Source organism: Osmerus eperlanus, chromosome 28 (genome assembly GCF_963692335.1).
Source record: "Osmerus eperlanus chromosome 28, fOsmEpe2.1, whole genome shotgun sequence".
Lineage (NCBI taxonomy): Eukaryota > Metazoa > Chordata > Actinopteri > Osmeriformes > Osmeridae > Osmerus > Osmerus eperlanus.
Window position 1 is genome coordinate 3,757,153 of NC_085045.1, and position 26,367 is coordinate 3,783,519.

A 26,367-nucleotide genomic window follows, 5' to 3' on the forward strand; every position below is an offset into this window, starting at 1 on the left:
AGAGTTTTTTTTTTGTCACGAGTGGCTGTGTGTTTGCCCGCCTCTGCTCTTCATTGTGGTGTGGCCGTCTACTCACTGTGCTGCTGAACAGACCCCAGATTCCCATCACAAGCTTTCCCTTTCCTCTGTGTTGTTTGAAATGCGCTCACCGAGTCAGGCGAATGCTTAATCAGAAATTATGACTGTAATCATATTATCGCTGGTCTGACATAAGTATGTCCATGGAAACCGGCTCTTGTCAGGTGAGGAAGAAAGCAACAGCAACTCCAGCTTTTTTTTTCTGGGGTACTGTACTCTTACCATATGTCTACAATTAATTCAAGAACGCGGTCTGAACTGTTTATCAGCTCAGTGTATTGAAGGATCACGCAATTAGGAGGTTCATTCATAGAGAGAATTGGTTTGTAATATGTTTACAGAGGTGAATTGGTCTGCAGTTGTTGTTCAGAGCCGAGAAGAACTGGAGCGCTGCTCTCGTTCTGTTTATTTAGACTTGTGCTTACATGTCAGAAGGCAGGTCGATGTGAAATGTCACGGAGAGAGAGAGGAGGAGATAGAGTGTGAGAGACAGAGTGTGAAAGTTAGAGATGAGACACCCTAACACAGAGCATGATGAGAGAGAGGGAGAGGGAGAGAGAGAAGCTGCCGGCAGAGAGCAGACAGGGGGAATTTGGCTCTCTGTAGCACAGATCTCTGCATGTTAATGTGAGTCGTGATGAGAGCTCAGCAACTCTGGCTCTCATATCATCAAGTGTAATTTCCAAAAGCCTCCTTGTAACTATTGATTGCTCCCGCTGTCCACTGTTTGTATCTGAACAGTGCCGCTGGCTTCGTAGGAGACACAATAGTGCTCAAGTCAACTGGGATTACTGTACTGCTGTTGTCGTGACCAGAACCAAAAAAAAGACTCCCCTGTACAGATGAGATCTAGACAGGGTTAGATTCGACAGCTAGAACTGATCAAACCGACGCGATATAGAACAGATAGCACCAGGGCTTGGAGCTGAAGGATCTTGTTGTCGTTCCCGTCTCCAGACACTTCACTCTGCCGCAACAGGTTTGTGATTCACTGTGGCACTGAGGGAGTCAGGTGGCTGAGCGGTTAGGGAATGGGACTAGTAATCAGAAGGTTGCAGGTTCGATTCCCGGCCGTGTCAATTGACGTTGTGTCCTTGGGCAAGGCACTTCACCCTACTTGCCTCGGGGAGAATGTCCCTGTACTTACTGTAAGTCGCTCTGGATAAGAGTGTCTGCTAAATGACTAAATGTAAATGTGGCCACCCACAGCCCATACAGCAGCACTGGCCCCTGGTCACCCTGCAGTCTGAATGTCGAGCCACACCATGACTGGGAGATGCAACCCTTCTCTGCTCTCTCCTCCTCTTCAACAGCACTGAGTCACGGCGTACATTATCCGACCCACAGACAAGATCCCCATGATGGAGTTGGGGTACTGATGTTCTTTGTGTTTCACAGACGAGCTGTGTAGAAGCGTTGTTAGCTGACAATGGAAAGGGCCTTGATTGTTTGTTTGAAGCACAGAGCCTTAATTACGACATGATAATGGCATCCTGGTTGAGTGGAAGGTCTTTATAAAAGACCTTTGTTTTAAGATAGATTTCTATGTATGCTCTTCACAGAGAAGAACTTGGCTACTATTGGTGTCATTGGTAGCATTCGTTTATCCGATATTCATTCACTTAACAACATTTTCCCATAAGGAAACAAGTTAGCAGTTTAATCAGTTAAATGAATGTGCACAATATAACTCGACACTACATAACTCTGACTGTTATGTGGCTGGTTGAAACGGCTCTTTTCAACAATAATAGTTATCTATAAGGGCTCCCTGGTATCTAATTATGACAGAGGACACCAGCTGCAAAGCCTCTTTGCTAGGCTCATTATGGACAGTCAGTGAGCATTTCAGGCTGGTTGAAAGAATGATCTGATCCCCCATCTGGTGCTCTGTCGACCCCTCCCTCCCCCCACCTTGCATGACACGAGGGTTCGCTACCCATGTGCAGGATATGCTAACATCTCAAGCCTCCGCCCACGCTGTGATAAGGTGTCATTACTGCTACGTGCTAACAGCCTGCCTCACCGGCATCAACTGCCAACGAGTGCCATGGGCAGCTTGCCTTAGCTACTGCCTTCGCTGTCATGTCATGGCTTGTCATTTGCTTGCGGCCTGTACCACCTGCTCTTCTATCACAGAACGTTTTTCAAAATGCTGAAGTCAACCTTTTTTAGACACTTCTGTACGTAACCGTCATGGTCAAGACCAATGTTTTTTGACACTGTTGCAGAAACGATTTCCTGAGCCAAATACTGGAACTGCAAATGAGCTGTGTTTCTAGATCAGGATTTTGATTGACAGTCTGCTGGAGTAAGGGAGTGGGTTAAACAATGGGACTAGGAGGCGTCCTTAGAGCATAATATAACATCAGTTACATTTCTGGGCAACGGCTGCTTCATGTGATTTATGATTATGTCAGAGACGCCTGAGGCTGCACTCCGTGAATAAATATCACTGTTGCTTTTGTGGCTTCTCTATGCAAAATCACATGAGACACTGAATGTGATCCCTGATGTTTTGGTGTGATGCCCGTTCGAATGGTAATCTGATCTGAGATGGTTCTGCATGGCATGTGGAGAGTGCTGTACAAATCCATGTGCTGCCGGCTGTTTAGGCACCTCTGCTGAGCTGCTGTGTGGAGGAGTGGAAACGCAGCCCGAGCTTTTAATAGACATGCTTCCTTTTATTCTGTCGCTCATTCTCTTGCCTCTCTATCTCAAAGTGCTGCCAAATATATCCAATGGTTGTTCAGACTTGGGCTATTTATAGTTTCATGTTTTTACTCCATAACTTGTGCATTAGGAATTCCGTGTTTGGCCAAAATCGTATATATAGCTCTATCTTCGCCCTGCAATTAAAAGTAGAGGGAGTTGTGGGAGACTCATTTTGAATTGCTAATCACGTGTGCGGTTATGTAATCTAAGCAGCGCGTATTTAGATCAGAAGCTCCACTGGCAGAGCTGATGAGAGGAACAAAGTAGCAAAGAAAATCTTCAAGTCTCAGCCTGCTTGATTGGTGATCAGGAACATCGAGTGCCTTGAGCCTGAGCATTTCACGCAAAAGCAGTAACCCTGCAGCTTCTCTTTAGACAATTTGTATAAGATCTTATGACTCACATGATTAGGGTTGATTTTCGCATTTATGAACATTTAGTAATTGCGATGATTAATTTGTCTAATTGCAGCCGTACATTGGGGGGTTTCCTACCCCATGCTTTTATCAGCTTTGAAATGAGAGGATGTGACCAAATGTGATGAGCATGAGTTATGAGTATTTTGCTGTGTACATGTAACATATCGTATGTACTTCTTTGAGTTTCGGCACTGTTTCTTTCCAATCTGATTACTGAAAAGGGTGTAGGGATACACGCTATGACAGATGAAGGTAAGTGCTTGAAATAAAAGCTTTGAGTCAGCCCTTCAGTTTCCAGGAGAGGTTGTGTATAGAAAGTGTTTACTGCCATTTCTCTCTTTCCCACGCTCTTCTCTCCTGCAGATTAGTGACTGCAGTCCCCCTGCTCCCTAGATAAGACCTCCTCCTCGCAGGGGAGAAAACTCCATTACGATAAAACACACTAAACAGGGGAGGGAGAGACACAGCACACATGTCCCAGGTATTTTCCTTTTTTACAACCGATATCCACGCTGTGAGAGTCTTGTCAGGGTGCCCTGTGTCTGTCTGTCAGCCGTTATATTGTTTGCCTGTCCGTCAGTCCGTCTCCCAGAGGCATTTGCCGTCTCCATACCAACGGTGTTTGAACGAGTGTTTGAACGAGACATCACGCGACTCTATAGGTCCTAGTGCGTATGGTTCCTGCCAATGTCATCACCCGGGTGACGGTTGTCTGTTGTGTGTCACCTGTGGTTCAGTTGTTGGACTACAGTTTTTACTGTCACCGTGCCATTTCCCATACTGCACCTGTCTGTCCTAACCCAGACTGGGAACCAGTGCCGCGACTGTATTTGTCCTCATGCCTTGTGTGTTAGTGGTGGCACGACAGCGTGTGTGTGTGTGAGGTGACTGTGGTTCTGGGACTCTGTTGGCATCTCTTGAGATTCTCGCCGCTCCTCAGGGCCTCTAATGGCTTATCTAATTGCATCCATCCATCACCTTACTGGCCCCGGCTCTATGAACGACACACACTCAGATCTGCTGACGGAGGGGCCATTTCCCTTCCCTAAGCTCTATTTTTCTACCTTAAACGATCATCTCACTCTGATTGAGATTTTGACGTAACGATAATCGCCCTCAGCCTTGGAAGCCTCCGCAGCCTGTCATTTGATCTGTTTCAGTAGCGTGGGAGCACCGTCAACAATAGTTTAGATTTTTCCATGTTGTTTTCTGCAGATGGAGCAGGAGATCTCCCTGGTCCAGAGTAAGATGTCTGATCTGGAGTCAGTACTGCAGCAGAAAGATGTGGAGCTGAAAGCCTCGGAGACTCAGAGGAGCATCCTGGAACAGGACCTGGCTACATACATCACAGAGTGCAGCGTGAGTCACATACACCACCTGTGTGTGTGTTTGTGTGCTTGGTGTCTACAACCTGTGTGTGTGTGTGTGTGTGTGCGTGCTTGGTGTATACAACCTCTGTGTGTGTGTGTGTGTGCTTGGTGTGTACAACTTGTGTGTGTGTGTGTGCTTGGTGTCTACAACTTGTGTGTGTGTGCTTGGTGTCTACAAAGGGGCATTGTGTGTTTGTGATTTTTATGACAGTATGCCTGAGGAAATGTCTGTCGAAGAGTGTGTGACTCGCGTGTGTGTGTGTTTGTTTCAGAGTCTGAAGCGCAGTCTGGAGCAGGCCCGGACAGAGGTGTCCCAGGAAGATGACAAGGCGCTGCAGCTTCTTCACGACATCAGGGAGCAGAGCAATAAGCTGCAGGAAATCAAAGAGCAGGTAGAGCGCCCCCTGTGGCTTGGGAGAAAAGCACGCCCAAGATCACTGCTGGGCGGTGATGGAGGTTTTGGCTTCGACCATCCTTGTGCTTAGTGGTTTGGGGTGTGAGGAGAGTGCTGTACTTGCCTCAGCAGTGCTAATTAGTGAGCGACAAGGTGTTAGAGCACCCCTGCTCTCTGTGTGAGTATAGTCAGAAGGCTAATGCATAAAAATACTGCACGAAACCCTTTTCATTTTTCATGTCCATTCTTTTTGTATCTTAAAAATAACGTCCTTTATGAGGATTGTTACTGAGGGAAAAACAGCCTTACCTGTAATACCACCAAATTGAACACCAGCTCGACTGATGAGCTTCATTTAAGTTTGCTAAACTTGGGATTGCTAACCCTGAAGTGGCACTGTAACCCTAATCTGAGAGGAGGCAGCTGTGTCCTGCTCTCCTCCCTGTGTCTTTCCCTGCAGTCCTGGAGACAGTTGTTCTTCAAGGTGTCTTGTTGAAGTTTCGAGATCCAATTCTCTCTGAAATAACGTCTATATTGTATAGAGGTCCTAACAGATGCAGTAGATTTAGAGACTTAAAATATTCAGAGGTTCATTGTAAAGGGAAAAAAGCACAAAGATGGAAAAATCATGAAGAGATGCATGTAAAAAAATTGGCATTAGGTTCAATAACCAAAAAATGGACAGATAAATAATGAAATAAAAATCTCAGCAGTTGCTGGCATTGGTTACCTAGTGCGAGGGTTGCCATGGCAATGCGAGCCATACCTACAAGTGGAGAGAGCTGAGCTAGTGGGCAGGCTGTCGTGATGAGTCTCTAGGTTTTCGGGATGTTTTATCATTATGGGAACCAGAGTATTGATGTTAACCCCTTCACTACCATGCGTTGTGTCCCAGTGCCCACCCACACCTATGCCATGGTTGAAACTAGGTGGGGAACAGGACTCTACCTCGCTACAACCTTCTGTATGAGTTGCTTGAGATTACAATTTAGAGATATGCAGCTGCATCAGGTAGTGACCTCAACTCAGGTCAAGTTTAGGCATCTCAAAGTGTTTAGAAAATACTTTTTGCTAGTCATTTGATACACTTGGGCAAAATGTTTTGCCTTTATAAATCTGAAGTGTCTCATGTCTGGACTTAGGGGAAAAAGATACTTTTCACTGAGGAGAGAGAGAAAGCCCATTTCCAAAACCACAATCATATGCAAATTAAGTATTTTTTTAAACTGTGTATACAGCTAAGCCATACTTTATTTTTTCTATTTCCGGATTGTACTTGTCACAGACAATCCCTTTCTGTTGCTTCTTGGATTAGTTTCCTCTCTTGGAGGATTTTCTGTTAACCAGAGCTGTCACTCTTCCTGCCAGGGCTCCACCCACCTTGTTTGAAGGTCCCAGCGGGGGTGAGCAAAGGAAGTTGAAGTTTAGAGGGATCAGGTTAGGGTAGTATGTGTGTGTGAGAGAGTTCATACTGTAGCCTATAAGTGTTTATTCCCACCCCAAAGCTCTGAATCAGCACTTTTGGGTGAGCGCACTTCCATTCACCCGTGTGCCTCCTCTCTCTCTAATCTCATTTCCTCCCTCCCTGCCCCTTGGCTTCCCCCCATCCTGGCTCCATGCATCAGGCGGGTGCAGTCCTGGCCTAGTTTAGTCCTGCTGAGTGGTGTTTAGGCATAAACCAGGGGGACTGATGATCTGGGATGGTGGGTAGGAGGCCCTTGGCAGAACTTAAGTGTAAATCAATGGAAGTCCGCTGGTTTGGATTCCGCAAGGAGATTTTATGAAAGTTCCCCCTGGATGAGGGTTTGTCTACAAACTACTACCAAAGTCAAATGTTTAGTATCCATTAGAGTATATTTCTACTCAATTATTTATACTGTATCCGCAGTTTTTTCCATGTCTCTCAATGACATGAGCATACTGCGTTTCGAAGTGTCCACCATTTGTCAGAGGGTGTCGCGCAGACAGTGAAATCCCTGTGTCCTCGTAAAAGAACAGCCCTCTATGATGCATTTAGTATTATGGGAGGTAAAACCCATTTCCTGTGTCGGTGTAATAAATGTGAGCCATGAAGAGTCTTCCTGTCATAACCAGTCACTGGGCAGGAGAAGGGTCCTGAGAGAGACTCTCTAGTCACTGATGAAGGAATACTTGGCGGGTTTTTGAAACTCAATTACAAAAAAAAGCCCCTCTTGTTTTTATTCAAACGGCAGTGACACGGTGCTTGTGTGAGGCTGCTGCTGCTGGTGGTGTCAGCCTCGCCTGTCATCTTCCATTGTAAGCCGGGACCCACTCTCCCCAGGCATGGCAACGTGCTACTTTTCATTGGCCTCCCTGGAGCTCTATCAACCTGTCAAATGGACCAGAATGTCTGGCCTATGACCTGACGGAGACATGCAAATGAATGGGAATGAAGGATGCTAACCGTGGGTAATTGTTCATTAGCAGACAAGGGCATGAAATAATTATGGCTAATGCTCTTTTTTTCCCCACAGAGCCCTTTGTTTCTGTTCCACAACTCTTTTGTCAGGTCACTCCCATTAAATGTAGTCATCCTGTTTATGCAATCATCTTTTCGTTATGTCCAATCTCCCTCCTTTATGCCTTCTCGACTCTCTTTCCACTAAGCTGTCCATCTCCTCACTGGTTTCCCTCTCTCCCCTCCTCCTCCCTCTCCTCCGCCCCGGGCGCCCAGGAGTACCACGCTCAGATGGAGGAGATGCGCGTGGCCATCAGGCAACTGGAGGAGGACCTCTCCGCCGCCCGTCGTCGTAGCGACCTCTACGAGTCCGAGCTGAAGGAGTCCCGGCAGGCCAGCGAGGAGCTGAAGAGGAAGGCCGCCGAGTACAACCAGAGGATGCAGAAGGTCTTCACGTAGATGCTACACGATGACTCGGTGAACTACCTCTTTTCAGGGAGGAAATGACTCATATTCTCCTGTTTTTTTCTGTTTTTTTCCTTCACAGGCCAAGGAGCAAGGAAAAGCAGAGGCGGAGGAGGTGCTAGCGAAGCTGGAAAAGGTACAACAAGCTTACGGTGATTTAAAAAAAGTATAGTCGCTGCCAAAAACTCTTGTGCTTACTTTAATGAAGAGATTTGGACGAGACACCTAAACCATCATCTTTCTGTGGAAAGCCTTGTGAAATGTAACAGATTCAACTGTATTTCTTGTGCTGTTTCTCTTTCAGACCAATTCAGAACAGCAAGCCAAAATACAGGATCTCCAAGATAAGCTTGCCAAGGTAGAATACTCTTGCTGTGCATCTTCATGGATAATTCATATCCAGAATATGCTGGAAAGAACAGCCCTGTGTGCCTGTGCTCCCCACAGAAGTAAAATAGCTAATTTCCCCCTCACTCCCCTCCTGCTAATGAGCTGAGGATCCCCTATTCTGCTGTGTGAAGCCAATTTGAACTACAGCCTTAAGAGTAATTTAACTGTCTCTGCTGAAACCATAGTTTCTGCATAATTACACACAATCAAATATTTCTGCCCCATTGAGTGTGTGATTCCTTCCCCATTCGTCTCAACGGTAGAGCCGGAAGCATTAAAAAAAAAAAAAAAAAAAAAAAAAAAAAAACGTTCATTCTCTAGGCCGAATGAGAGATGCTGTTTCTCCTCAATATCCACGCTATTCAAACACGGAATTATCAATATTGTCCCTCAACAACACCTTATCGCAAGGAACTAATTAATATCAGATGCATCCGTGTTCGGCTCCAGTGGTTGTTTTTCCTCCGCTTCCTCAGGCTTCAAAGGCCAGCTCCGAGGCATCAGATCTCATGCACAGCATCCGCGTGGCCAAGGAGCGTATGGAGCGAGAGCTCGAGAGGCTGCAGAACAAGGAGGACTCCAGCGACAGCCTGCGCAGACGCCTGCGTGAGACTGAGGTACCCACGTCGGTACAGGGGGAAAAAAATAGGTCGCCTTTCCTTGGAGCCAGTTTCTTTGCTTACCGCCCACCTGTGTGTGTGTCTGTGTCTGTGTCTGTGTGTGTGTCTGTGTCTTTGTGTGTGTCTGTGTCTTTGTGTGTGTGTGTGTGTGTAGGATGGCAGGAAGACTCTGGAGAACCAGGTGAAGCGTCTTGAGATTGTGGAGCGTCGAGAGATGAAACTGAAGGAGGACATCCAGAGCAAGGCCCAGCAGATCCAGCAGATGGCTGAGAAGATCATGGTAGGTAGAAGCAGACGGGCTCACGTCAACATGTCAACACGACAGCATGGCGCGTGAAGTACGGCAGCAAGCACCGTGAAGGAGCGACGCGTGATCAGCCGATATGTGTGTGTATGTGTGTATGTTTGTTTGTTTGAGTAGGAGCTTGAGGAGAGCTTGCGCGAGACGCAGTCTACAGCCCAGCGCATGGAGTCTCACCTGGAGCAGAAGGAGAAGCTCTACGAGGATAAGATCAAGGTAGACTTTCACCGAGTGACCTGGAACCCACTTGTGAGAATGAACCCACACAGCTCCAGTGGTATTTAATAAACATCGAAAACCATTCGGATTTCAGTATCTTAATCTGTTGCAGTACATGAACACATTTGCATGTTATGAAACGTTTTCATCATGGGAACATCGCTTTGGGTGAAAGCGTCTGCTAAGTGAATACATTATCATCCCGAGAACTGGAGATCTTGGTTTTTCTCCCGGGCCTGGTTCCCACTCTGTTGTTGACTGGGCTGTCTTGTGGAACAGGTCTTGGAGACCCAGATGAAGGCAGACATGGCTGACAAGGAGATGCTGGAGTCCAGTCAGAGCAAGTATGAGGAGGAGGTTCGTGAGAAGTGCAGCATCATCAGTGACCAGAAGGCGGTAAGATTTTGGCGAGCCTCGCTGGGACGTGGTCAGGCATATTTACGTATTTATCACGATGACACAGATTTTCTAATCAGAAATAACCTGTTGCTAGGAAACTATAAAATAGATTCTGGTCAGTTTGCCATAATGGGAACAATACTGTGAATTGGATGTAGGACATGGATAACATTTTTCATGGAAGTACCAACACTTAACAAGAAATTCTGAAGCTGGGTTATTGGGTTCCCAGAGTTGTCGTGCTATGAGCCACACTTGTTATTCCCTACATGTCTTAGACTATCAATGCCATGGACTCCAAGATGAACAGCCTGGAGCAGAGAATTGCTGAGTTGTCTGAGGCCAACAAGCTGGCAGCCAACAGCAGCATCTACACCCAGAAGAACATGTGAGTGCAGGGCGGTGCAACAGCACAGCAGCAAAGCACATGGACTGCGTGTTGTCTGCAGGTTCTTGGAAGACGATTGGCTGTGAGTGCGTGCGTGTGTGTGTGTGCTTGGCAGGAAGGCCCAGGAGGAGATGATCTCGGAGCTAAGGCAGCAGAAGTTCTACCTGGAGTCGCAGGCGGGGAAGCTGGAGGCCCAGAACGCCAAGCTGGAGGAGCACCTGGAGAAGATGAGCCAGCAGGAGCAGAGCAACAAGAGCCGTGTGACGGAGCTGGAGAGCAGGCTTAGAGAGGTGAGGGGGTCAGGGACCAGGCTGAGAGAAGTGAGGGGGTCAGGGACCAGGCTGAGAAAGGTGAGGGGGTCAGGGACCAGGCTGAGATAAGTGAGGGGGTCAGGGACCAGGCTGAGAGAAGTGAGGGGGTCAGGGACCAGGCTGAGGGAGGTGAGGGGATCAGGGACCAGGCTGAGAGAGGTGAGGGGGTCAGGGACCAGGCTGAGAGAGGTGAGGGGGTCAGGGACCAGGCTGAGAGAGGTGAGGGGGCAGGGACCAGGCTGAGAGAGGTGAGGGGGTCAGGGACCAGGCTGAGAGAGGTGAGGGGGTCAGGGACCAGGCTGAAAGAGGTGAGGGTATCAGGGACCAGGCTGAGGGAGGTGAGGGGGTCAGGGACCAGACTGAGAGAGGTGAGGGGGTCAGGGACCAGGCTGAGAGAGGTGAGGGGGTCAGGGACCAGGCTGAGAGAGGTGAGGGGTCAGGGACCAGGCTGAGAGAGGTGAGGGGGCAGGGACCAGACTGAGAGAGGTGAGGGGGTCAGGGACCAGACTGAGAGAGGTGAGGGGGTCCGGGACCAGGCTGAGAGAGGTGAGGGGGTCAGGGACCAGGCTGAGAGAGGTGATGGAGGGGGGGGGGGTAAAGGTTAGGAGGAAGAAGGGGAGAGGTTTCAACTCTCTTGCCCCCTCGCAATGTTCCGTTTGTGCCTGATCAGCAACTCTCTGGCTTACGTCCTGATGACCCCCCCTCGCCCCCCCCCCCCTCCCTCCGTCAGACGGGCCTGGAGCACGAGGAGCAGAAGCTGGTGATCAAGCGTCAGGTGACGGAGGTGACCCTGTCGCTGCAGGAGCGCGAGTCCCAGATCAGCGGGCTGCAGGCGGCCCGCCACGCCCTGGAGAGCCAACTGCAGCAGGCCAAGACGGAGCTGGAGGACACCACGGCCGAGGCTGAGGAGGAGATCACCGTCCTCAGGGTAAGCGCCGGGGGGAGCCGGAGAGAACCAGAGTTCACCAAAACCCCGGAGTTGCACAGCACACTCATGGACTTTAGTGTTGTTCAGTTAACCGCACTAATGTGTTAACCGCACTAAATATCTAAACACAATAACGATCATCTCGACTTGGACAGATGGTGCTCGGATAGACGGGTGTGCCTAAGCCATCCCGTTTCTTAAATACAGGAAGATAAAAGTGACTCAAACAAACAGGAATGTAAATGTAACCACGCTGTACACCGCTGCAGTTAAACCTGCCACTCTGTGTCTCTCTGTCTGTCCATCTGCTAGGCTCACCGGGACGACATCCAGCGCAAGTTTGACGCCCTGAGAGACAGCTGTGCGGTATGCTGCTCTTCCTATCTCCTTTTCTCTCCATCTCCTTTTCTCTCCTCCGTCTCCTATTCTTTCATTACCACCCATCTTCTCTCATTAAAATAATAAAGAGGGCATTTTTCTTGCATATGGTAGACCCCCAACTTTAATATTCCAGTTGAAGTCAATCGTTGCCACCGCCAGCTTAGGAAAAGACCAGGCTCTTTCTAATACTGTTTCCATTTATGAGTGTAGAATAAATTCAGGTTGACTTGATGAAAAATTTATACCCACACCATCTCATATCTCTTTGTAAGAAAGTGTGTGATGACTGACCCATAAAAATGAGGCTTTTATATTGTGAAGGATAAAGAAAAAAAAACTTCAGTCATATGGTTTGAATCTCCACCGGGACTCATTGTAGTTAATACATAATGGACTCACTTTATCCTTTTGGCCTACTTTATGAGATCCACCCACTCTCAAGCTGTTGATATTCAGCCTTCTCACCATAGATCCTCCTGGTCGGCGTTCAGAAGACTCATGGTGAAGTTCAGAAACAAACACAGGTTGTAAAGATGCCCCCTCCTGCAGGTTTATTAGTGTGTGGCACCAGAGTTTTTTGACAAAGTCCTAAAAACACACTAGTTTGCCAGTCACACTCCAAGTCCTCGCAAATGGAACATGAGGTCAGGCTGACTTCAGGATTCAGAGCATCAATAAATAATGTTATAAAAGAGGCTTTGATGGGTTATGAAACCAGGTAAGAGGAGATGGAGGCCCTCTACCACTCATTGCCATGTTTTTCTACATGATGTTGGGGAAATATGAAATTTAAATCATAACCAGTAAAACTAGTTATGTCTGTGCCCGCTGGGGCGGCCATTTTGGTGCATTAGCTCTGTGGATGAGACCGAGCTTTTCCTTCGGGCTGGAGTGTCTGTACAGGGAGGATGGGTACATAGATGATGACCAGATGGATCCCCACTGGTGACTTCCCCTGTCTCCCAAGTGCTTAGCTGCTACCATAGATATATATAAAGGGTAGATGTCTCGTCCGCGTTGCCGGCCAACGGAGTCGAACCTCCGCACATGGCGGCCATCTTGCTACAGTCAACTCGCTCATCCATAACATTGTGTTGGTGCTACATGTACTTTTTAAGTATGCCACTGCATACTTATATAAAAAAAACAACAACAAAAAACATAATTATTCAGAAGTATGCAGTGGCATAACGACATCTCTGACGTTGATAACAAACCAAACCGTTTCAAAATCGGTTGAAAAATTGAGCAAGTTATGGCTATTTAAAAAGTACATGTAGCACCAACACAATGTTATGGGTGAGCGAGTTGACTGTAGCAAGATGGCCGCCATGTGCGGACGTTCTAGACTCCGCCATAAGACATCTAGTCTTTATATATATCTATGGCTACTACTGTCTGCTCTGCGCTCCCAGGGGGAGTGGAAGGACAGGCTGGGTAGAGAGACGGGCTCGTTTACCCACATAAAAGCCTTGGCTCTCTTCCTCTCCAGCTCTGTGCTGTTGCATGGCGCCCAGGTCCATAGGCTTAGGTTAGGGTAGGTGATAGGAGTCCATCTGCCTGTTGAAATGCTGCAGCCACTTGGCACATGGCAGTGGTCACACCTGCAGCCCATCAGGTGATCAGGGGAGGGCGTAAAAGCTTTGCCCTCCATGAGAGGGGAAAGCAGGCCCGCGACTGGAAGATCCAACAGTCTCTAACCCTCATTTGCATACAGTATGCGGTCTTCCCTCCAGTGATTAGCGACGGTGCCGCTGATGAACTGATTGGGTTTCTCCATGCTCCGCTTTGGGAGAGACGTGAACACTGTCTGACAGTGAGGACGTTGCCTGCAGCAGATATCTATCAGGGATTATAAAAAGGCGACGTTAATATGATGCTGTGTGATAGCATTCTCCTGAGGAAACATGTTGTGTCGGGCGCCGAGCAAGAACTCAGATGGAGGGATTCCTGCCCCTGTCAATCAAAGATTCCCAGCCACTCAATAACTCATTATCACCACATTGATGTTGTACATATTACACTTGTATCATACTTGGTATGATAAAGGAGCACATCTTAGGGGAGAAAGAACGCCATAATCTGTCCATCCAGGGGTTTGAGGTGGTTAATGGAGGCCTTGTGTGGGTTGCAGGTGATCACAGACCTGGAGGAGCAGCTGACCCAGCTGACCCAGGAGAACTCGGAGCTGAACCGGCAGAACTTCTACCTGTCCAAGCAGCTGGACGAGGCCACGGACGACACAGAGGACAGGATGCAGCTGGGCCAGGACGTGGACCGCCTCCGCAGGGAGGTGGCAGACCGCGAGATGCATCTCAACAACCAGAAGCAGGTACCACTTGTCCTTCCATCCTTTTGACCTCTCAGCCCTTTCGGGGATATCCCTTCTCTCTCTCTCTCTCTCTCTCTCTCTCTCTCTCTCTCTCTCTCTCTCTCTCTCTCTCTCTCTCTCTCTCTCTCTCTCTCTCTCTCTCTCTCTCTCTCTCTCTCTCTCTCATGGTTTCCTTCTCATCGCCTCGCTCTAATTACATGTCTTAATGAACAAACAAGGGTTTCTGCTGAGCTGGGTGTCACCGGCCAGCGCAATCACATCGGAGAGGGCAGTAAAACCAGCCTACTAGGCAATGGCTCAATCTGGTAATCACGCAATGTATCCATCTCTCTCTCTCTCGGCGAGGAGAGAAGCGATTGTCTCTGTTGCTGTACTCTGCCTGGCCCTGTGGGAGGGGGGGGGGGGGCGGGGGGGTGAGGGCGCGCGTGGGCGTTCAGCAGCGCTCTCTCTCTGTCTCTCCGTCCTGGCGGTTGCGTAACGCGGGATGGAAGTCATAGACGAAGGATCCGGCCGTGAGTGGGAGGGGATGTGTCATCCCCAGCGTTGCCGGGTGGTGGTTAGGTGTCAGCGCTGGCTGGGTGGACATCAGAGGGGCTCCGGTTGCTGCGGCCGCGGCTATATCTGTCTGCCGCTGCTTGTCTCCACACACAAACGCCTTGTGATGGGAAAACATGAGGCCGAGCTCCACAGGAGCCCTGCGCCACGCTGTAAATATCTCGCTTCCAGGAAGTAACGTGGAACGCCTTCAAGGCAGACCCTCATGTAGTGCCACGGATTCAACTCCAGATCATATCCTGCAGAATGTGATCTCGATGACTGTATATTATTATCATCATCACCATCATCAGAGGATATTTTTCGGTACTCTACAGAGGAGAATCCCATTTTGGAACGGCCCTTCAAATTGAAAAAGTGGTGCTCCACCAACATTATGAAACCGTCATCTCATATAGTGGCTCTTTGGAGGAGCCCAGTGCTGAGAGAGGAGATCTCAGTCCTCGGGGGGTGGGAGCAGGGAGGGAGGGAGGAGGTGACATCTAGCCAGCGCACACTCCAGCCTCCCGTCCGAAACACTCACCGCACGACCCCTCCGACTTGTCCGGTAGAACATAGAGACCCTGAAGACCACGTGCACCATGCTGGAGGAGCAGGTGGTGGAGCTGGAGACTCTGAACGACGAGCTGCTGGAGAAGGAGCGGCAGTGGGAGGCGTGGAGGGGCGCCCTGGAGGACGAGAAGAACCAGGCGGAGAGGAGGACCAGGGACGTGCAGAGGCTGCTGGACAACGAGAAGCAGAACAGGTAGGAACGCATGTTTTTTTTCTTCCCCACACGTGGGGGACTTTTCTGTCAGCTAGCGAGAACACGCACACGCGTTCTCCCCAGACAGGTCGTGTCACGCACAGTACGTCCCCCCTCTGCAGGCTGCGTGCGGACCAGCGCAGCTCCGAGGCCCGCCAGGCCGTGGAGCAGGCTGTGAAGGAGCACAAGGCCGAGATCCTGGCCCTGCAGCAGGCGCTCAAGGACCAGAAGCTCAAAGCGGAGAGCCTCTCGGACACAGTGAGCTCTCTGTGTGTGTGTGTGTGTGTGTTCGTCTGAGACGCGAGTGGGCCCGAGCGGTCGTGACCACCCGCCTCTCTGTCCGTCCCCTAGCTTATTGACCTGGAGAAGAAGCACGCCCTGCTGGAGATGAACGCCCGCAGCCTGCAGCAGAAGCTGGAGGGAGAGAGAGATCTGAAGCAGAGGCTGCTGGATGACGTACGATGACTACTATTCCGTGTCGTCTGTCGAGTCCTTTCTTGTGGATAGTTTGTATATTTTCCACATAAACATCAGCTTTCAGACCTCATTTCTTTCAGACAACACTGCACATTATGTAAACAGCTAACATGGGCCCTGTCTGTAAGGCCACCAGGCTTGTGTCTGTGTGTGCGCCCACACTCTCTGCCCCCGTGTGTCCCCCCCAGCAAAGCAAACTGCAGCAGCAGATGGACGTCCAGAAGACTCACATCTTCAGGCTGACCCAGGGGCTGCAGGACGCGCTGGACCAGACAGACCTGCTGAAGACCGAGAGGACAGACCTGGAGTACCAGCTGGAGAACATCCAGGTAAAGCTACACACACATACACAGACACACACACACACCGGGCCAGATAAATACACCCACTGCTTTCGCCTGCTGTCTTGTTAGGTGATGATGCACTAAAATAAAAATAAAACACCACTTTTGGTCTGAGTAGTGAGAGGAGATATTCATGGCCTTAGTGATGTTCATTTAGCTCCACCTACAGGCCGTGTATTCCCACGAGAAGGTGAAGATGGAGGGCACCATCACCCAGCAGACTAAACTCATAGACTTCCCTCCAATCCAGGGTGGACCAGGGAGGCTCAAAGAAGAAGAAGGTAGGCCTGGTGACATCTCTGTCTTCTGACACTGGTCCTGGGTCACACAGGAACAGTTTGACCAGTGTGTTCTCAGGGTGTGTTCGTGAACGCCAGAAATGTTTTTTCCGAAGGGTCTGTTGGCGAACGTTGGAACAAGAGCTTCTGAGGGTGTGCTCTATGTTGTGACTGTGTTTCCCCAGGGTCTGTTTGGGAGGCGTAGAGAGGACCTGCTGGCTGCCATGGCGGCCCAGAGTGGCTCTCAGGGGTCCCAGGGGTCCCAGGGGTCCCAGGGGTCCCCAGGGCTCCCCGGTCCCCACGGCCCCCCCGGTGCCCCTGCAGTACAGCGACATGAAGGTGGCCCTGGAGAAGGAGCGCGCTCCCGCTCCTCCGAGCTGGAGGACGCGCTGCAGAAGATGCGCCTGGAGCTCCGCTCGCTGCGAGAGGAGGGTGAGCGCACCGCTCGCCTCGCTGTCGTAGATTTTTTTTTTTTTTTTAATAACCCGGTACAGATGGGGTTAAAATGATGATTCTCTGAACATTTCGAGGTCTGACTAAGAACTTTTCCGTTCCGGTCATTCGCTCACCCACGAGCTGTAAATGATGGAGAGATACGGCCCACTCATCTTCACCGTGAAATGCTTTCAGATTTAAGCGTCGCACCGAATGCGGCTCCCCTCCGTCCATTATCTCTATTGATCTTGACTGTCAGAGGGCTTTGAGGTCCCCCCTCCCTCACTCTCTCTCTCTCTCTCTCTCTTCTGTCTCTCTCTGTGTCTCTCTCTCTCTCTCTCTCTCTCTCTCTCTCTCTTCTCTCCTCTTCTCTCTCTCTCTTCTCCTCTCTCTCTCTCTCTCTCTCTCTCTCTCTCTCTCTCTCTCTCTCTCTCTCTCTCTCTCTCTCTCCTCTCTCTCTCTCTCTCTCTCTCCTCACCTCTCTCTCTCTCTCTCTCTCTCTCTCTCTTCTCTCTCTCTCTCTCTCTCTCTCTCTCTCTCTCTCTCTCTCTCTCTGTGTGTCTCTCTCTGTGTCTCTCTCTGTCTCTCTCTCTGTCTCTGTCTCTCTCTCTCTCTCTCTCTCTCTCTCCTCTCTGTGTCTCTCTATGTCTCTCTCTCTGTCTCTCTCTCTGTCTCTCTCTCTCGGGGTGAAGGGGGGGTGGTGAGGTCCTGTAGCTCTGCTGAGGAGGGGGAGGGAGGGGGGTGACTCCCTGAAACAGAGACACACACCATTACCTCCTCAGTATCGGCCAGGTAGTCCCACCATGTCAGCAGACAGTGAGAGGAGCTTCTGTAAACACACCGGTGCCTCTCCACCCCCAGCTTACTCTGGTCTCTGTGTCTCTCATGCACGCTGGGATCCAGCCGTGCAGTACAAAGGTCTGGAGCACGGAGCCCCGGCCCCTCCTGCCTCGGCTCGGCAGCAGATGATGATGTCAGCCCTGGTGAAGTCTCCAGAGCACAAGCAGGGCCCCGGCCAGCTCGCCTCCTCCTCCAGCTCCGGCCGCAGGAAGGAGACCGCCACCCCCGACGGTGAGTCTGGACGGGGGTGGGGAGAGGAGGGGTCCTAGGGCAGCAGACGCACCTGCGCCGGCACACACTGGGTCGCCCACATACACACACCTGTATGAAAATACTCACATACTACTTAATAAAGGGGGTTGACCACTTTTCAGGGGCTTAGTTGGAGAAAATGTACGTTTTTGTGTAATTTTCCAATAGTGAGCAGTTGGATCCTCGTACTAGAAGGCTATCACCGCCTTCCCTGTTTGCAGCTACCCTTTAGCATCTCTTATCTTCACACCTTAGAACTTGTACTATCCCTTTCTCACACTCTGCAGAGAGAAGGAGGGTCACTTTTGAAAGTAAGTTCTATCTCACGGAGCCCCCCGTTTGCCATCCCCTCTTACCTTGCCTCTTTCTCACCAACTGGCCAGATTTCAAAAGCTTTGCACTACAGTGAAACAGACAGACATTTCTCAGGAGAATGACTGGTATTGATTTTGCATTAGGTCACCGTAATCACACTTTAGGAAAATAATGTTAATGTTCAGCCCTACTTTAGCTGATAGTCATTTCAGAAATAAAAGCCAAGCTTGAAAAAATATCCTGTGATTCATAACTTGATCACCTCATTATAAAATCAAAGCTATTAAATTAATAGTCTGTGAATTCTCTCAGGACCTTAAAATACCAGCCATAAATATAGTTGTTGTCCGTTCAGCAAAATATTCCTCACTCTCAGTGCACAGCTTTGGAAATCTGATGCTGCCGCATTCACTTCTGTTTGCCAAAACGTCAATCTTTTACACCGAACAACAATGCTAACCTGGCCTGCCCCGTAGACCCCTGCAACCCAACCTTGACCTGCACTCCAAATACAGGACTCCACTGTACAAAACACCTTTCGATTCACAATGACTCTATTCTTTCTGTAGGAGTCACCTCTGGATGCATGTGTCATGTCTTGAGTTCCAGTCACCAACCCCACAGTAGATGCTGGTCTTCCTCCCTTTATTATTTCCCCTTTGACTCGCTGATTTCCTTTCGATCTTTAACATGTTATGTTTGCGATGCTTCCTCCGCCCTAAGCCTCATTACATAACAGCAGCGGCATGGTGGGCCTCCTTGAGGGGTTTAGACGTGACTGACTCGCTGCATAAGCACCCCCCCCTCCCCCTGTTCCCTGGCTGTGTTCAGAGTACGGCCGTCGCATGAAGGACAGCCAGAGAGACAGGGAGAGGGAGAGAGAGCGGGCGCACCACAACGCTCCTCACCGCTTCACCGTGGGGCTCAACATGAGAGCCGCCAAGTGCACCGTGTGCCTGGACACCGTGCACTTCGGCCGCCAGGCCGCCACCTGCATTGGTACGTCCCGAGCAATCACCAAAACCTCCGCACCCCGGCGCCAGACCCAGGAAGCGAACGGGCTCGGGTCCAATAGGGACGTTGCCCTTGCCCGTGTGTCTGACCCCTCCCCTTGCTTGCTCCGTTGGGTTTCTCTCCTTCAGAATGTCACGCTCTGTGCCACCCAAAGTGTTCCCCCTGCCTCCCGGCCACGTGCGGCCTGCCCAGCGACTGTGCTCTTCACCTGGGAGAGGGCTCGAGCAGGGACAAGGGCAGCTCCCCAGGCCTGCAGCTGAAGGAGGCCAGCGGACACGTGCGTCTGGAGGGCTGGATGAAGCAGCCCAGGTCTGTGCACCCACCAGTAAACACTCGCCACAAAAACACACACTGGGAAAAAATACAAATACACCAGAAACTGTATATTCCCTAGGCTTGTCCACTTGCTATCAATGTTGTTGTCTTTCCTGACAAGTGTTAAAAAAAACTGTCTCTCCTACTGTATCTGACAAGTGTTTACAAATTGCTTTTTTTCTTTTCTTCTCATAACCTTACTGACAGTGACAGGCGTGTGTGTCCCACAGGAACGGCAAGAGAGGCCAGGGTTGGGAGAGGAAATATGTGGTTCTGGACGGGACCAAAGTATCCATCTACGAGATAGAGCCCAGAGAAGGTGTCTCACACGGTCCACCCTGTTCTGATTCATCTCTGACTGTACGCAAGTACATGCCTGCAGTTGGGTCTCATGTGCTGGGTGTGTTTGTGTCAGACTCTGCCAAGCCGCTTGAGGAGTTTGAGCTGTGCCTGTCGGAAGGAGAGGTGATGGTCCACGGGGCTGTGGGCGCGGGTGAGCTGCCCAACACTGCCAAATCAGGTACACCTAACATCCACTACCACTCTTGGAACACCACCGAGCCCCACAGACAGCAGCCAAGGCCCCCAACAGCGTCCTGTGATAAAGAACGTCCGGCTGTGTCTTTGTGCGTGCAGATGTTCCATACGTTCTGAAGCTGGAATCTCAATCGCACACACCCTGCTGGTCCGGCCAGACCCTGTACCTGATGGCTCCCAGCTTCCCAGACAAGCAGCGCTGGGTGGCCGTGATGGAGTCGGTGGTGGCGGGGGGGCGGGCGGCCAGGGAGAAAGCAGAGGCGGACGCAGTGAGTACCACAGCGGCCTGCGGGGACGGAAGCTTCTACCTTGTCCTTGTCCACTCTGGTTTGGCGCGGGGCCGAGTTGGCCGAATACATTGGGACGGTTTAGCTGCCGCGGTTCTGCTTTGTGAATGACGTTCAATATCACTTATACCTGTCGTTAATTGTGCCCTTCTTCTCTCTCTCTCTCTCTCTCTCTCTCTCTGTCTCTCTTTCTGTCTCTCTCTCAACTGTTTGTTGCTTTGTCATCATGTCACTATGTATGTCCGGTATGTGGGCATGTTTTGTTGATTTGCTCTACTCATTTGCTCATTCTATTGGGTCTCACTGCACATAGGCTGCTGTGTCCAAAAGACAAATGGTTCTGTCTTCACTGGTCCAGGTAAAGAGCCTCACTAGACTGCCTTTCGTTTGCTGTCCTGTCGGTTTAAGACACTCAAACACACACTCACACGCAGTCACTCACACAGACACACACACTTACACTCACACACACAGTCATGCTCATTGCACCTACACGGGCGCACACACACTGCATGCATGTGACATGTGTCCAGGGTATGTGGTCATCCTCCCTGCTGTGGGTCATCTCCTTCACTCCTCTCCCCATCCTATCCTTCTGACTGTTTGTGTTGAGGTGTCCGGCACTGCAACAACATGTCAAATGTATGCTCCGAGTACATACATTTCTCAGATTTGCAGTGCACATCTAAGCAACCTCGAGAGGAAACCTGAACTTGTCACCCTACTGGGCAGGACAGGATTGTTTTCACTTCCTCTTGTGTTTCTTCCCTGTCCCATACAGTACTGAGTCACCTGCACAGTGTTAGTTCTATCTCTCTCTCTCTTCTCTCCTCCCTTCTCTCTCTCCCCCCCCTCCCTCCCTCCTCTCACAACGACCGGCTGCCTCCCCGACTGTTAGTTCTCCTTTCCCTGACCCCCCGTCTGTCTCCCCTCCCCCACCAGAAGCTGCTGGGGAACTCTCTGTTGAAGCTGGAGGGCGACGACAGGCTGGACATCAACTGCACCCTCCCTCTCACTGATCAGGTGCGGGCTCCGCACACGGCGATATAGCCGAGGCGGCGGCAACTACCATCTCTGTCCGCTGAGATGAACGCTCCATCTACGTCTCTTATCTCTAGATTTTGCCATGGGTTGTAGTGTACTGTTGCCTTGTGGGAGTGGTTCTGGTGGTCTCCCCGTTTCCCAGCTGTGTTGTCCTCCCTGCAGATCGTGCTGGTGGGGTCTGAGGAGGGTCTGTACGCGCTGAACGTCATCAAGAACTCCCTGACCCACATCCCCGGGCTGGGCTCTGTGTTTCAGATCCACATCGTCAAGGAGCAGGAGAAGCTGCTCATGATCGTTGGTGAGCCGTCGGGCCAGAGCACAGTAGAAACTAATCTGACAACTTTCAGAGATGTCCAGCCAGGGATGTGATCGAGGGCACTCTTGAGATGACAGATACAACCATTATTTTCTCATGGACTTGACGTCACACACATGGTCCTAACCATAACTACATTTAATTTCAGCAAATTACCTACTCGAGCGTTCCTTCTTCAGTCCCCCTGACACCCCTGCCTCCCTGTGTGTCCTGGGCTGTTTTGCTCTGCAGGGGACGAGAGGGCGTTGTGTCTGGTGGAGATTAAGAGGGTGAAGCAGTCTCTGGCCCAGTCCCACCTGCCGGCCCAGTCTGAGCTGGCCCCCTACATCTTTGAGACGGTGAAAGGCTGCCACCTGTTTGCTGCGGGCAGGGTAAGGCCACCACTAGCTCTCAGATCTATCATTTCTTTGGATGTAGAATCTTTAGCTGTGATTCTGACTGTGTGTGTGTGTCTGTTCACAGATAGACAATGGCCCCTGTATCTGCGCCGCCATGCCTAACAAGATAACCATTCTACGTTACAACGACAATCTCAACAAGTTCTGCATCCGCAAGGTGGGGCCACACTCGACTCTTGACGTCCGCCAAACAGGACAGATTGTACAGTGTCACTCATCCCTCTCTCATCCCTCTCTCCTCCTCTCATCCCTCTCTCATCCCTCTCTCCTCCTCTCATCCCTCTCTCATCCCTCTCTCCTCCTCTCATCCCTCTCTCAGGAGATTGAGACACTGGAGCCTTGCAGCTGCATCCACCTGACCAGCTACAGCATCATCATCGGCACCAACAAGTTCTTTGAGATTGAGATGAAGCAATACACGCTGGAAGGTCTGTGTCACGCAACCACAACGCAATCATTATTCCATGTTTGTTTCGCTGCGGTGTCTGTGTATCTTCAGCCATGGGTTCAACACCACCTCTTCATGTTGTTTAGGGGTATTGATGTTAGCACAGTCCAAACACAAGGCTCTCATAAAAAACAGTTACGTCGTGAGTGAGTGTGTATGGTACAGTAACCGTCTGTTGTGCCATGTCGCCCCCGTAGAGTTCCTGGATAAGAACGACGTGTCGCTGGCCTCGGCCGTGTTTGCCGCATCCTCCCACAGCTTCCCCATCTCCATGGTCCAGGTCACCAGCACCCAGCAGAAGGAAGAGTACCTGCTCTGTTTCCACGGTGACACACACACGCACAGGCACACACACACAGGCACACACACACACATACACACACACAAGCACAGACTTAACTGTATTTACTTCAGGAGCAGAGCCACGTCGACACAGTTCGTGGGTACAAACAAACCATCTATTGATTTCCTTTTCGATGTTTGATTTGGTTGATTTTCTTTTTTTTTCCTGCACTGGTTGCAGTTGATGTAGTAGGATCACACACATGCTATTGCCTATTGCCTATACATGCTTCTAGAAGTTTGGATGTCACCTCCGTTCAGCAGTAGAGGTAGATGAGAGCTGTTTGCTTTCACAGAGTTCGGCGTATTCGTGGACACGTACGGACGGAGGAGCCGTACGGACGACATCAGATGGAGCCGTCTGCCCCTGGCCTTCGGTGAGTACTCTGGGTTTATTTGTGTCCTGGCGGTCCACAATAGGCCCAGAATATCCTTTTTGTTTACGTCACCTTTCCCCCGTTCATCTGTGATCCAGCCTACAGGGAACCCTTCCTGTTTGTGACATACTTCAACTCCTTGGACGTCATGGAGGTTCAGGGGCACGCATCACTTGGGTAAAAAAAAAAAAAGCAAACTGCAAACATAAAAAAAAAGCAAAATGGAACATAATACTGCTTGGTACAGCCTTGGTGAGCTGTTTATTCCGGTAGAGATCACGGGAATGTGTGGTGTGTGTGTCGACAGGCCTCCAGTGCTGGCCCACCTCGACATCCCCAGCCCCCGGTACCTGGGCCCAGCCATCTCCTCAGGGGCCATCTACCTGGCCTCGTCCTACCAGAACAAGCTGAGGGTGATCTGCTGCAAGGGCAGCCTGGTCCGCGAGTCCGGGGAGCTGCAGAGGACCGGCTCCAGTCGAGGGTGAGAGCTCTCTGTCGTGTCTTGTCCGTGTCGGTTTGTTTACAGGGAGTTCTCTCATCATGCAGTGGGGCTGTAATGAAATCAGTTCTGAACACAGAAATGAACTGAGGAGGTGTAAACAGGACATGTGGCGGGTTTTGTGGATCAACACTGCCACCTAGTGTTCATTTGAAGAAAATGTATGAAATAAACAATCGTAGGGTGGATTTCATATTTTTTTTAATCCCTTCTTCTACTCAAAGTGTAAATGGCTGTTTCAGCCCTGGTGACATCTGGAGCTGAAACGTAACTGTGGTGACTGTCCCTCCTGTGTTCTCTGGTCCGCAGCAGTCCCAGTAAGCGTGGGCCGCCCACCTACACCGAGCACATCTCCAAGCGCCTGGCCTCGGGGCCCAGCAGTCACGAGGGCCTCCACCGCGAGCCCAGCACCCCGCACCGCTACCGGGAGGGACGCACCGAGTTCCGGAGGGACAAGTCGCCCGCTCGCCCCCTGGACAGGGAGAAGTCCCCCGGCAGGATGCTGGACAGCCGCAGGGAGAGGTCCCCCGGGAGGTTCGAGGACCCGTCTCGTACTCGCCTCCACGCGGGGTCCGTCCGCACACAGCTCACCCCCGTCAACAAGGTACCCCTGGAGACCGAGACGGTTATCTAACAAAGGTGGTGGGGGGGGGGGGACTGCATCGTCAAACTACAAAACTGTTTATTGTGTGAATTATCAACCGCCCGTGTCGTCACGCCAACCGTATTGACGCGGTCTGCTAAGGTCGTGTTTTGGCGGGAGATGGCGTTGTGACCCTCTTGAGTGTTTATGCCCGTGTCTGTGCAGGTTTGGGACCAGTCATCAGTTTGAAAACCTGCCACGGCCCTTTAAAGGCTGAGGAGCGGGAGGGAGCCTCACTGGGGGTGTCCCATGATGCTCCTGGCTTTGCCACCTAGGCTGACCGGCCAATCAAAAGCAAGTCTGCGTCACCGCCTGTACATATTGCAATCTCAACTCATCCACCACACAGGACAGACAGTACAGTTGCATTGGGGGAGGTTTCCTATGACAATCTTCGCTTTCCCAATGTGTGTTTATGGGAAAGATCCCAAGGAAGGTATGGTGTAACAGAGCATTAATAGCAGGGAAACTATATTGATCTATGGATCGTGGGTAAAATCTTTATAGTATAATCAAAGTTGTACATATATTGTTGTTCCAGTTTTTATAGTTAAAGGGAATAGTCGGCAGGGAAAGCCAAGTCTATTTTTTTTAAGAAAGTGTTTCTAAATGATGTTGCAGGGAGTCTAATGATGTTACAGGGAGAGATTCTACTATCAACATTTCACTATTTCAGATATTATAGCTTTTCTATGACTGGAGAATCATGCCAACATCAACTCACCCATGCACAAACAGGAACTGAAAGGGGTTCCAGTGCACATGGCCATGTCACTTTGCACTTCAGATTTGATGTGAACAGGATTCCAAACTCATTATTTCGACATGACCAGTCTTCTTTTTGGATCAAATTTCTATGGTCCGCTCAACTAAATGGACTTTAATATCTAACTGCATACGATTGCTTAATAACAGTACATGTCTGAACATACTTTGTAAGACAATAATAATACCAATGTTTTGCAACAAGTGTGTTTCTTTGGTGTTTCAGTAAACCTAAGATAACAAAGCTTTGCCTCTGATAGGGGGCTGGGTGGCCTGAACCCGTTGCTAGCTTGCTCTGGTCTGATGCTGCGCACGGTCCTGTTCTTACTTCTGTGCAGTGAAACTATAAAGTCCAGTACTTGTCAGGGTATGTCACTATCTATTATCGCTTCCTTTATAATCGGTGAAAAAATCTCCATTCGGAAAAACATCAAAGAGCATGAGTAACGTTGTGAAGCCACTTGTCGCTTTTTTTTGCAAACTGATTGTGTTTATCTGTCATGTATTCAGTTGAATTTGCATTCAATGAGTATACATTGATGTGAGACGATAACTGGGAACATTTTCTTGATTTTTAAAAATGTAGACAAACATTAAACATGATTGAGCTTCTCTGGGGCTGAGTCGAGATGTTTTTTTTTTTTATTATAGTAAAGAACTATCCAGTGTATATTTTGTGGGTTTTAGTTCAACACATCATTTGCAAAAATCTGTTCCTTCTAGCAAATGACAAGCGCAAGTTGTTTTTAAAATTTTCTTTTTAATTCTACAACAATGTAATGCTCTGCAAGTAAATTCAAAAAAAAAAAAATCCACTAAACAAGGAGCACTTGTTGATACAAGAAATCGCAATATACAGCTAAAAAGTCCTCTTCAACAGGGGCAAAATTAAAAGGTTGAAAGTGCTTGTCACACAAAACAAGGAGAATAAGAAGAGAGTGATCCCTTTGTGAGAGACCCGTTTAAGAACTGCTTGGCACCAGTCCACACACACCCACACACACCAATATTC

General features: G+C 49.8%; 1 protein-coding gene across 1 annotated transcript; it reads left to right on the top strand.

Annotated features, from left to right (window-relative positions):
* The first annotated feature begins 3,520 nt into the window (after positions 1-3,520).
* Positions 3,521-25,967, top strand: LOC134015015 (citron rho-interacting kinase). Its single transcript, XM_062454281.1, is given in 42 exon segments — positions 3,521-3,693; positions 4,428-4,571; positions 4,855-4,974; positions 7,672-7,842; positions 7,943-7,996; positions 8,165-8,218; positions 8,727-8,867; positions 9,025-9,150; positions 9,292-9,387; positions 9,670-9,786; positions 10,068-10,177; positions 10,293-10,467; positions 11,219-11,416; positions 11,729-11,782; positions 13,932-14,129; positions 15,236-15,429; positions 15,552-15,687; positions 15,781-15,885; positions 16,095-16,235; positions 16,408-16,488; positions 16,490-16,531; positions 16,714-16,806; positions 16,808-16,885; positions 16,888-16,960; positions 17,867-18,034; positions 18,343-18,366; positions 19,202-19,369; positions 19,513-19,693; positions 19,930-20,018; positions 20,115-20,219; positions 20,336-20,505; positions 21,466-21,546; positions 21,730-21,865; positions 22,115-22,254; positions 22,346-22,438; positions 22,601-22,709; positions 22,927-23,055; positions 23,368-23,448; positions 23,547-23,625; positions 23,756-23,929; positions 24,257-24,551; positions 24,756-25,967. Coding segments are annotated over 42 exon segments (4,956 nt in total). The 5' UTR covers positions 3,521-3,684; the 3' UTR covers positions 24,780-25,967.
* Positions 25,968-26,367: the final 400 nt, after the last annotated feature.